At 38.7% G+C, this 12,574-nt stretch overlaps 1 protein-coding gene across 3 annotated transcripts in view; it reads left to right on the top strand.

The window, feature by feature from the left end:
• LOC108699280 (tubulin epsilon and delta complex protein 1) overlaps positions 1-10,361 on the top strand; it is a 48,723-nt gene extending 38,362 nt beyond the window's left edge. For 2 of the 3 annotated variants that reach the window (XM_018231268.2, XM_018231271.2), the window contains exons 7-9: positions 5,283-5,471; positions 9,250-9,312; positions 9,877-10,361. In XM_018231268.2, the coding sequence (XP_018086757.1) occupies positions 5,283-5,471; positions 9,250-9,312; positions 9,877-10,221 (597 nt within the window). In that variant the 3' untranslated portion in view covers positions 10,222-10,361. The remainder of the gene's footprint in view (positions 1-5,282; positions 5,472-9,249; positions 9,313-9,876) is intronic. The other variant, XM_018231269.2, reaches the window with a different exon arrangement.
• The last annotated feature ends 2,213 nt before the right edge of the window (positions 10,362-12,574 follow it).

Consider the following 12,574-nt stretch of genomic DNA (forward strand, 5'->3'; position numbering starts at 1 on the left):
AATATGTCTAGCCCCATGTCAGATTTCAAAATTAAATATAAAAAAATCTGTTTGCTCTTTTGAAAAATGGATCTCAGTGCTGAAGTCTGCTGGAGTAGCACTTTTAACTGATGCATTTTGAAAAAAAAAAAACATGTTTTCCCATGACAGTATCCCTTTATTCTATAAATAAAAAAAGCAACAACTGGGGAATCCTTCTAAGGTAGTCATTTTTCCACTTTTATTTTACCCAATACTCCCCTAATCATATGCACTTACAATGTTAAAATAAGACAACATTAGGAATCTTATCTGCCTGTGAACCCCAACCACCGCACCTCCTCAGAACCTTCTCAGTGTGATCACCGCATCAATTAGTTCCATATTCTTTTCACCACTGCAGTTAGTACCTAAGATTCAGACTTCATGCGTTACACTCACACCGTCACAGAGGAGATGATTTGCAAATCCACGATCAGCAGAGTTCTTGTCCGACGCATTTCATGGGCACCAGTTCTCAAGGACTGAAGAGGAGGGTATGAAGGAAATGCAAGAAAGACGAAGACCCTTTTGAGAAATCATCGGGTTTCTGAGGAAATTCAGTTGAAAGGTGGCCATTCCTGACTGTGATCCAAAAACCATGCAGACAGGCTCTGGAGGGTCCATTATTCTGATTTTCAGAAGCACCTAGTCTCTTTTGACATTGTAAATCCATAAGGGGCCCAGTGGGTGGACACTACGCTTTGAGGGTCTCTGACACCAGAAAGCTTGTTTGGTTATAGAAAAGTCCTGATTCTTGGAGTGCCGCTATTGAACATTTATTAATACAGGTATGGGACCTGTTATCCAGAATGCATAGGACCTGGGGGTTTCCAGATGGATCTTTCCATAATTTGGATCTTCATACCTTGTCTACTAGAAAATTATGTAAACATAAAATAAAGCCAATAGGCTGGGTTTGCTTCCAATAAGGATTAATTATCTCTTAGTTGGGATCAAGTACAAGCTACTGTTTTACTACTACAGAGAAAAAGGAAATAATTTTTAAAAATTTGGATTATTTGGATAAAATGGAGTCTATAGGAGACAGCCTTTTCATAATTCGTAACTTTCTGGATAATGGGTTTTTGGATAACGGATCCCATACCTGTGTTTAATTAATCCTTATTGAAAGCTAAACAATCCTGTTGGTTTTAATTTATGTTTAAATGATTTTTTATTTTAGCAGACTTATGGTATGGAGAACCAAATTATGGAAAGACCCTTTATGGGCAAAACCCCAGGTCCCGAGCATTCTGAATAACTGCTCCGCGCTAGCCAGTCTGTCCATAGAACTGCACGGAGTTTGTCAGGTAAAATGGGAGACCTAGAATTAATTGCATGCTCTAAAAATTATGATATAATTGGTATCACTGAGACCTGGTGGGATGAAACATGTGACTGGATTGTGAATTTAAATGGTTACACCCTTTTTAGGAGGGGCAGAGGGATTAAAAAGGGTGGAGGAGTGGGTTTGTATGTAAAGCCTGAATTAAAGCCATGCGCTAAAGAAATAAAAATAGCTGGCACTGGTGAGGGTGTAGAATCACTCTGGGTAGAGATTTCGACTGGGCAAAAGGTATCAAAAAGAATTATCATTGGTGTATGCTATAAACCACCTCGTATAAGTGTCGAGTATGAAGCCCAGCTACTCTTGCAGATACAAGCGGCTTCACAGCTGGGTCAAGTTGTTGCTATGGGTGACTTCAATTATCCAGACATTGACTGGGGTAATGGGGTTGCTAAGACAGAAAAAGCTAGTAGGTTTGTAAATATGCTGAATGACAACTTTTTATTCCAGCTCGTTCAAGAACCTACTAGGAATAACTCTCTTTTGGACCTTGTAATAACTAACAATACTGAACTCATCTCTAACATTTGTGTGGGTGAGCATTTAGGGAATAGTGATCATAACATGGTCTCCTTTGAGATTCTGTTGCAGAAGCAATTCTATAAGGGAGTAACTAAAACACTAAATTTCAGACGTGCAAACTTTGACAGTATAAGGGCATCTCTGCAACATATTAAGTGGGAAATGCTTTTCACAGGGTTAAACACAGAACAAAAATGGGAAGTCTTTAAAATGCTGCTTAATAAATATACTTGTCAGTATATTCCACTTGTAAGCAAGGAACGTCGTTGCAAAGCAAAACCTTTATGGTTCAATAGAAGCGTTGGTGTTGAGGTGGGTAAGAAAAGACGTGCTTTTAAGGCTTTCAAGTTAGCTGGTACAGCCGAAACATTTATAAGGTACAAGGAGGCCAATAAATCATGCAAAGAAGCTATAAGGCAAGCTAAAATTGCTATAGAAAAGGATATTGCAGCAAGCAGTAAAAAAAATCCCAAATTATTTTTTAAATATGTCAATAGTAAAAAAATGAAGCAGGAAGGGGTGGGACCCTTACTATCAGAGGGGGATCAGCTGGTTGATGAAAACAAAATAAAAGCGCAGATTCTGAACTCGTATTTTTCATCTGTTTACACAAATGAAGAACCAGTAAGTGAAGGTTTCCTTCTTAGCACTCCCAATTCTAGTAATACAACTAATGATGCATGGTTCACACAAGAAGAAATTCAAAAGAGACTTGAACAGGTTAAGATTAACAAAGGTCCAGGGCCAGATGGTATTCATCCCAGGGTAATTAGCGAGCTTAGCTCTGTGATTGCCAAACCTCTTTACTTAATTTTTCAGGATTCATTGAGATCTGGTATTGTGCCAAGAGACTGGCGAATTGCTAATGTGGTGCCTCTATTCAAAAAAGGATCCCGTTCTCAGCCTCAAAACTATAGGCCAGTTAGTCTGACGTCAGTATTAGGAAAGCTTTTCGAAGGGTTAATAAAGGATAAGATACTGGACTTCATAGCAAATCATAATACTATGAGTTTGTGCCAGCATGGTTTTATGCGTAATAGATCTTGCCAGACTAACTTAATTTCTTTTTACGAGAATGTAAGTAGAGACCTCGATTCTGGGATGGCAGTGGATGTGATTTACTTAGACTTTGCTAAAGCATTTGATACAGTGCCACACAAAAGGTTACTGGTTAAATTAAGGAATGTTGGCCTGGAACATAGTATTTGTACCTGGATAGCGAACTGGCTAAAAGATAGACTACAAAGAGTGGTGGTAAATGGAACATTTTCTAATTGGACCAGTGTTGTTAGTGGAGTACCGCAGGGCTCTGTACTAGGTCCCTTGCTTTTCAACTTGTTTATTAATGACCTGGAGGTGGGCATTGAAAGTACTGTTTCTATTTTTGCAGATGATACTAAATTGTGCAGAACTATAGGTTCCATGCAGGATGCTGCCACTTTGCAAAGTGATCTGTCTAAACTGGAAAACTGGGCAGCAAACTGGAAAATGAGGTTCAATGTTGATAAATGCAAGGTTATGCACTTTGGCAAAAATAATATAAATGCAAGTTATACACTAAATGGCAATGTGTTGGGAGTTTCCTTAAATGAAAAGGATCTAGGGGTCTTTGTAGATAACACGTTGTCTAATTCTGGGCAGTGTCATTCTGTGGCTACTAAAGCAAATAAAGTTCTGTCTTGCATAAAAAAGGGCATTAACTCAAGGGATGAAAACATAATTATGCCTCTTTATAGGTCCCTGGTAAGGCCTCATCTGGAGTATGCAGTTCAGTTTTGGACTCCAGTCCTTAAGAGGGATATAAATGAGCTGGAGAGAGTGCAGAGACGTGCAACTAAATTGGTTAGAGGGACGGAAGACTTAAATTATGAGGGTAGACTGTCAAGGTTGGGGTTGTTTTCTCTGGAAAAAAGGCGCTTGCGAGGGGACATGATTACACTTTACAAGTACATTAGAGGACATTATAGATAAATAGCAGGAGACCTTTTTACCCATAAAGTGGATCACCGTACCAGAGGCCACCCCTTTAGACTAGAAGAAAAGAACTTTCATTTGAAGCAACGTAGAGGGTTCTTCACAGTCAGGACAGTGAGGTTGTGGAATGCACTGCCGGGTGATGTTGTGATGGCTGATTCAGTTAATGCCTTTAAGAATGGCTTGGATGATTTTTTGGACAGACATAATATTAAAGGCTATTGTGATACTAAACTCTATAGTTAATATAGGTATGGGTATATAGAATTTTAATTAAAAGTAGGGAGGGGTGTGTGTATGGATGCTGGGTTTTCATTTGGAGGGGTTGAACTTGATGGACTTTGTCTTTTTTCAACCCAATTTAACTATGTAACTATGTAACTATGTAACTGTTACAGAATGCCATTCTGCTCTGCCATTTGACACAATAATCTAGAACCCCCATTTAATTCTTGGTGTAAATTCCAGAAAAATGTTAATCTGGGAAATCTCTTAAACTAACTTCAAGTACATGAAACCGTTTAACTACCACACTTGAATAATGAAGCAGTCTTCCGAAATACTAGAGAATATCTTGAACATTGTTAACCATGATAGTTTATGACATCATAACATTTTGGAAACACTTTTAAAGGGCAGTAAATCCAAATAAAATTGTTTTCATAATAAATGAGCCATTTTCCTTTATACGTTTATTTTATAGATTTGTCCTATTTCTACTGGTATTGGTTTCACCATTGCTACTCCGTTCACTGTTGCTGCTGGCTCTGTGTACTATTACAACCAAAATTTGTACAGTTAATCGGCTTTCCTCCAGCCAAGATTCCAATTCCAATAATAAACGAGCACCCCTCTGTAATTAGCAGATCCATGGAAAGGAGAATTCTACAAGTGATGCTTTGTGAAACTGGAGTCTTAGATGATTTCTGCTACATTATTTGAGCAGAACATGTTGTTAGGGTCAGCATTCAGGGAATAACAAATGGCAGGTAACTGATTTCAGTAGCAAATACCGTTTCAAACCTTTCAAACCAGCAACAATATGTAATTGAGGTATGTATTAAAAAGTCGGTTAGAATTTCTTTTGTGTGTTGCAAAATTCCATATGTAAAAAAAATTACATTTAATTAAATAAGTTAATAATTAATTTAATAATAAATAATTTTAGATACATTTTATCATTACCACGACTAATTATCTCTGATGGTCTCTGATTAGCCAATAATAACCCCAACTATGACATCAGATCCACTCTTTATGTCATCTACAGAGGGTATTAATACAATAGCTTAATCTGAGGCACTCTTTTTCTTTATTTCGCCAGTCTGTGAACTCAAACTGATGCACTGTTATATGTTGCCCTGTCAGCAATGATATATATTGTGGTTTCCTAATATGTCTTTCTGCTTTCTTTAAGGTGAGTGTCTTGGAGTCCACTCCTGAAAATGATCAAGGTCTCTCTATGCAAGATTACAAAAGAAATACAACTTCTCTGTGGAGCAACAATCTTAATCATGATATAGACAAACTAAACAGTGACTTGGACCAAAAAGCCAGGTATCTTCAAGAACTTTTAGAACGACGACGGTCATCTTGGAATGGGCAGGTATGGTCCGGAAGTCATGTCATTGAGCAAGGTTCAAACTCACTGATAAGAGGCAATATACCCCCTTATTCCACAAGAGTGCAATGCATAGGGCTTGTATTAATCATACTATTTGCATATTGTTTTGCTCATGAAAAATCTATGGTTTTTCATTTTTGTTTAAGCTAAACCCACTATGACCACTGCAATTTTCAACTAACTGGTCTCCATAACTTCCACCTCTGTCTGTATTAACTCTACTGCTACAATTCTCCTCCACTCATCTGAGAACTCCTTGAAATTGCTTCCCATTATGCAAAGAGTAACTTTAAATCCTTTTCAGAATTTTCAAAGCCAGTTATTGTTCAGCCTGCCAATAATTGCAGAGAGAGAAACAGCCAAGCCATTCTCCTCCTCTTGCTATTGTGTCTGCACTCACAGGCACTGTGTTGGCCTGTAAGCTTTTCATCGAGGAGAGAGCTTACACTAGAACACTAGGCGAGATGCGGGGAGTTGCGGTTGACCCAAACTTGTTTTATTGACTTGGTCATACTAAGTCCAGTCACAAGCAGGAACACTTTCACAGGGCTCAAATCTTCCGTTACTTCTCCTCACGGTACTTTGGTAATTTCTGGGGGGATATACACCTCATGTGCCCCTCAGGTGCACTTCTCAGTTCTCCAGTGTCCCTTCTCACTTGCACCTCAGCCTGCAGTGTCCCACCAGGAGGTCCAGTCGTCACGTCTCCCCTGGTCCCAGGTTTTGCTCTGACACCGCCCTCACTAGGTGGTTCCAGTGAAAGTCTCACACTTATCACCGGTTCTCCCTTCTGGCTCTAACTATCTTCTTCTGTCCTGATTAGCAGGGTACCCGCTGGTTCGCTATGCCCACTCACTCCTGGTTGGGGCTATAGCTGCCCATGCTAATTACCCTTTCTCATCTCACACTCCTATAGTGTGCTATTACACAGGCTAGGCCTCGCACAAGCTCAATTCAGTACCTCTCCCTGGAGATGACTCTACTGTGTCAGTCCTTTCCTGCTTGTCCTTCTTTCCATGACCCATCTCTGTTCTTTCCAAGGGGCCTCCCCTTTTATAACTTCCCTGTCTCCACACTCTTAGGACTTTCCCTTAACTCGTGCAATATGCCTTTATCTTTAATCTCATTTTTACCATTAAAAATCAGTTTACAGCAGAATAGCAAGCAAACCAGACATTAATCCAGAATATATAGTATCTTTGTATTAAAAAGTCGAAATTGAGAACTATATAATAAAGGATTATAAGGCTCTGGAGAACTTACACTTATTAAATACATAATTAACTGTGATGACGCTGTCAACAGAACAATTTTAATTGGCATGAATAATGTTTAAATCTAATTTGGGGAGATTTTTGGCTGTATTCATAAATGTGATTAGAACAAGAATTGTTACGCCTTAGTAAATGAACCTGTAAATTTCCACATTTTCATTAGCCGTTTGCGCCTTGTGTTTATACACCCCCCTCCTATTCCTGGGTTTAATCTGATTCCATCAATAAATTTGTCCTTAAATAGCAAATGTGCTTTCGGAGTTCAGCAAAAACTTTAACTGCGGACTCTACAGATTTGGGTTCAGCTTTGCTCACAGCTAATGGCTGTAATTATACATAAGTTCATTAGAGACCTTCTGCAACTTCTAATGCTAATTAAGGTTTGACAAATTTCACAGATAATGAAAGTCACTAGCATTAACATGAAACAAACTTTATGGGGCTTATTTATCAAAAGTCAAGTTTTAGAGGTTTGTGAGGTTATTTTATACCTCAATGAACTCATAACTCAAATGTTTTCTAATTTATGAAAAAACTAAAGTTTTCAGCAAAAAAAAAAAAGAAATCTTGAATCGCTCAGAGTTTTCGAGTGAAACCCACCGAAAAAATGCAGATCATCATGAAGGCTACAAACATCTTCAAATGGTTGAAGGGACCTCTGCCATTGACTTCTACATGATGCATTGTTTTAGGCTAATACACTTTGCTATTTGTCTCCCCTGTTGTTGTAGTGATGTACAAAATGCCAGAAAATACCCTGCCATAGACAATGCTGCCTTCATATGCATTTTTGAGCAATTATGCAATTTGATTATTTTAGCAGGGAGCATTTCCTGTATTGTCTATGGAGTTTTGTAGCCGTTACATAAAGAGGGCCACAAATAGCAACAGTGTGTCATTGCCCTATGCCTGTTAAATAGTCATTTTATTGGGCACTGCAAAGCATGTGATATGTCTCTATTCAACTCTTAATTTGATAAATATTAAAGGAGAAGTACAGGTTAAACCACAGTGGAAAACCAATATGTCGGACACCCTCCAGTGAGTCAAATTATAATGTAATTATATCAAATGCCCCACATATAATTAATGTAGAATAAAAACAGCTATGTATGCAGACATTTGATGGATATTGCCAAGTTTAGAATTCCTTCCAGACTATTGCATCTTAGGATGGATAGCCATCCTGTAAAACCATTAAATTGTCTTCAAAGTACAAAGTACCAGCATCTTTTATCTGCTTGTGTATGATCATGTCTGAAAGTTAGAGGGTCAGTAGCCCCCTGAGACATCTGTGCTAAGTGGCCATTAGTGATGTGTGGGTCGACAACAACCGCATCCGACCCTAACCTGTCCAGCACTTCTATTTAAAGTCCCACACCCGACCACCAATCTTTGGTGTGCACCTATAAATAGAAACTGCACATATGCCGATACGCACTTACTTCCCGAAGATTACCGAAGAGAAGAAGATGGCGCCCATGAACGCTGCAGGACAGAATCTGCACCGAGGGGTAAGTAAAGACTTAGGGGCATTTCCCTGCGGTAGCAGCTAGGCTGGGGGGAGGGTCTATGCAGGGTGGGGGGTAGGGTTTTTTTAACTTTAGGGTTTGCTTCTCCTTTAAGTACAATGGCGGACCATTTTGGATTCTCTTTGGGGTTGTAAAAATTACTCCTTTTTTGTGTAATGAGAGGGCAAAATTATGGGCTATTTTCAGTAACATCTTTCCCTTTATAGCGTGAATAAAGTCATCTGACCAGTAAAGCAGTATGTATTTGTGACTTTTATAAATATGTTTTACATCAGTTAGATCAATTATGATGAACAATGGGACTTGTAAAATGTCATGGAACAAGTAATTGCTGACCATCTTCTGTAGTTTAGAGGAATGATATTCTTCACTTTAAGTTTCTTAAAAAAACTGCCATTACAGAAGGATTTATCCTCCTAGCATTCTTTGCCCCCCCCCTCTCAATCTGACCTCCGCTTTGCCACATTTCCACATTTCTTCTTTGTATTTGTTTTACCTTTTATTTCTCTTTGCTTTCTCTTTTGTTATGATTATTATTTGTGATAAAACCAACTAAATAATTTTTTTTAAAAAAAAAGGTTTAAACATTATAATGTCTATTGATGTACAAGCAATTTTATATTACAGTTTCTCTCCGAATAGAATACTGGGTTTTATACTTGGAGTCCCCCTTTAAGGTCCTACATTTGGTCAGGGTCTCTATTAGCTCATAACAAGATTACAGATATATCAACCCATTGAAAGCCTTCAGCTATAGATACAAGAATTATTAAGAAATATATGTGTACATTAAAAGCCCCCAAATTATGGCTTGTCACTGCACAGGGCTTCAGTTGGTTTCTGATGTACAGTATAGCTACAACAACTGCTGCTAAAATTAAGTTATGACTCCTCTTTTCTGAATATATAACCTAGCTAGCTGTTTTCCTTCTGTCTATGACCCTGCTTGAACAGGGCAGCAGCTGGTGGTGGCTTGCCAAGCTATGCATGTATAGAAGGCACTACAGATATGCAAGGGTAAGCTAAGCCGTCAATAGGTTAGTATTTTCTTTTCCCTTCTGTTTCGCAAAACACATGCTCTGAGATGTCTGTTATTTGACATTCAGGCCTGACTCACAATATACAGTGTATAATATTTACAGTATAAATCTGATAAATTATTCTCTTTACAGCCCCCCAAGCTGAGCTTTGAACAGCAGCTCAGATTATTCTGCGTATGTACAATGCCAATGGCATGCAAATATTGGCCTAACAAGATCAAATAGTATGAGCTGTTATGAATATCTTTGAAGGCAAAGATCATTAGGCTATAGGGCTGCTGATCTTCTGGGTTGGTTCAGTAAGTTCAATAGGTAAAAATACAGCTTTTCTAGCCATAATCTTTTTTTTTTGTTTTTTTTTTAAGCTTATTACTCCTTTAAAGGCAGATGCAGCTTTTCAGGCCATGTTGCAAGTTTGCAGCATTTCAATATAATACTACATAATGGCCCTGCGCTACAAGCATATCTGTCCAAAAAGCTTTTAATTATTAAAAAAGAGTACTTCAGTTAATTGTTTTTTTGTTTTTTTTGTCTCTCACAGATCAAAGAGATAGAAAAGAATGTCACTGAAAAGGAATTGCGTTTGATGTTTAAGAAAATAAAGCAAGAAGTACAAAAGAACACAGAAGATCTGAAATCCCAGCGAGCACAAGCCAAAGATCTCCATGGCCCATACAGATTGGTCTTTAGAGAAGCCAGTGGGACTCAGAGCAAGAACCTTTACATGAGAGCTTTCCATGCGACGGAGCTGGTTAAAGAACTGCAAAAAGTTTGCACAAAAATGGAGGCTGAATTACAAAAGCTGCAAGATGAATGCAGATGCAAGTTGGAAGAAATTTCTGAAGAATTTGAAGGGATAATTTGTATTCCTCCTGCTAAAGGCTGATTGGCCAAAACTTTACAGTAAAGCTGGCCATAGACGCAAAGATCCGATCGTACGAATCATTGTACGATTGGACTTCCCCATCTCCCGACCTGTCACTAACCGTTCAGATCAAAGTCTTATCATTCCGACCAAATAAAGTAGTTAAAGAACAGATCAGCCGATGTTCTGCCCCTGACAGCAATCGTACGATAGTTATGTCCGACAAAAGCTAGTGACAGTCTCCCTCTGAAAATCGTAAGATCGGCAATACACGCAGAGATATTACCCGCAGCCGACAGAAATTTTCTAACCTGTCCGATCGACCAAACGACCGATCCCCGCCGGACGAAAAATGTCGGGATTCTCCACACACGTTCTGAAAATCGTACAAATCCACAATTCTTACGATCGGATCGTTGCGTCTATGGCCAGCTTTAATATATATATTTATATAATTAGTATGTGTTAGGAAGGCAAAACCACCAACCGTTATTCCACTCAGTGAAATATACTGTTTTTTAGTAGAAATGGCACACCGACATCACATCAGCTATTATACTGATGAATCTGCCAATTATTTTTATTAAAAGCATGTGCAGCTCACTTGTACCTGTGTTTTATTGTGCCTAGCACCAGTGCACCCATTGTACTATGTGGCTCAAAGTTGAGTGTGGAAAGGCACAGAGGAGTCCTGTATTTTACACCTGCACCTGACCAGGTACTAAGTAGAGGGCTCCCACACAATGAAGGCTGCTTTATTTTAGTAAATCTCACCATGAAATTACCATGTAGAAGTGGTATTTACAAAACCTTGCTGCATTTTCCTTTTTTTTTTTGTAATGGGAAGTCATTACCTTGTACTTGATGTTGGCCAGGCTAATATAACTTCATGGTAATGGCAAAACAATTCGTGTTTTTCAGTGTTGACTGCAACAAGCAACTGCATGAAGCTATTTGATTGCTTGCTACAGTTTCTAAACAATCCAAAGGAAGCTGCCCCCGATTTCTCAAAAGCTTACAATGACTTGCTAACTCCGTAGAAAAACCTTTTTGCGTCTTAAGTTGGACCTGTCACCCAGACATAAAAAGCTGTATGATAAAAGTCCTTTTCAAATTAAACACGAAATCCAAATTCTTCTTTTTATTAAAGCATTCATAGCTGTTATAATTCATAAATATCATTTAAAAATCTCATCTGTCAATCAGATATTGTCTGCTCTAGTGATGTGCGGGGTTTTCCAGACTCTCTTCCGCATCCAACTTCCAGGTTCCTTTCATAGACCCGCCCTGCCGATGACATCACAAAAGAGGCAGGGCGAACAGGCAGAAGTTGGAAGCCGGCATTTGAAAGTGGCCGCGAAGAGGAGTGCGAGGTTGGCCTGAACCCAACCAACCGCAGGTATCGGCCCGGCCCGCACATCACTAGTCTGCTCCTCCTCTATGCCTTAGACATAGAGGCGGGGCAGGCAAGTACTATCACTTTCCATTCAGCACTTCCTAGATGTCACTGCACTTCCCACATTCCCCCTTTCTCTTTACCATTTAATTGTGTAACCAGGGCATAGGGGTTGGACATCGGGCCCCCGATTCTGGTGCACAAACAAGCTCTGAGATGATGCAAGGCTTGTCTTAATAACAGTATCCACAAAATGGCTCCTGCCTGCTTGTTATAATTATGAATTCCCAGACTGATGGAAACAAGATTCAAATAATTGATATAGTCTAATTAAAGTTTATTTTGCTTGACTAACATGATAAAATGGGTTTTGGAATAATTTTTTCAAGTGACAGGTCTCCTTAAAGATAATATGTCCTTTCTTCTAATTTCAAGAGATGCCCTTGTGTCCTCTGGAAAGATCTACTGCTGAATAAAGCAGCACAGAGTTTGTTGCATAAGGCCTTTAAAAAATGTATAAATTGTGATAATGTTCCCCTTAAATGGATATTCTCCAATGTAAACAATTCCACTTGGGCTAAGGGGATTTGTAAAGGTGACAAGGGGGGATTCAAAATCATTTGCATCTATACAGGTCAATAGCTAGTGCTGCTGCTCACTGGCATTGCTTGTTTCAGGTCCATAAGTACTCCGACATACTTTAGCTATCAATAATTTGACACATAAGGGTTATAAATAGCCTGCATGATTTTTAATATCCAACTTGCATAACCTGACAGTTATTGACACTCGGGGTTATTTACTAAACCACAAATTTATCTTATTAAAAAAATCAAGCAAACTCCAATGCCCTATTTGACCTTATTTATTAATTAGAAATACTCTAATTAATCGGATAGGTAAAAAACACAATAAAATCGAGCAAAACCCCGAATCAAATGTTTATTTTGGGCTTTTCTCCCAAAAAGCCCACCATTT

The sequence above is a fragment of the Xenopus laevis genome, chromosome 8L (genome assembly GCF_017654675.1).
Source record: "Xenopus laevis strain J_2021 chromosome 8L, Xenopus_laevis_v10.1, whole genome shotgun sequence".
NCBI classification, from domain to species: Eukaryota; Metazoa; Chordata; class Amphibia; order Anura; family Pipidae; genus Xenopus; species Xenopus laevis.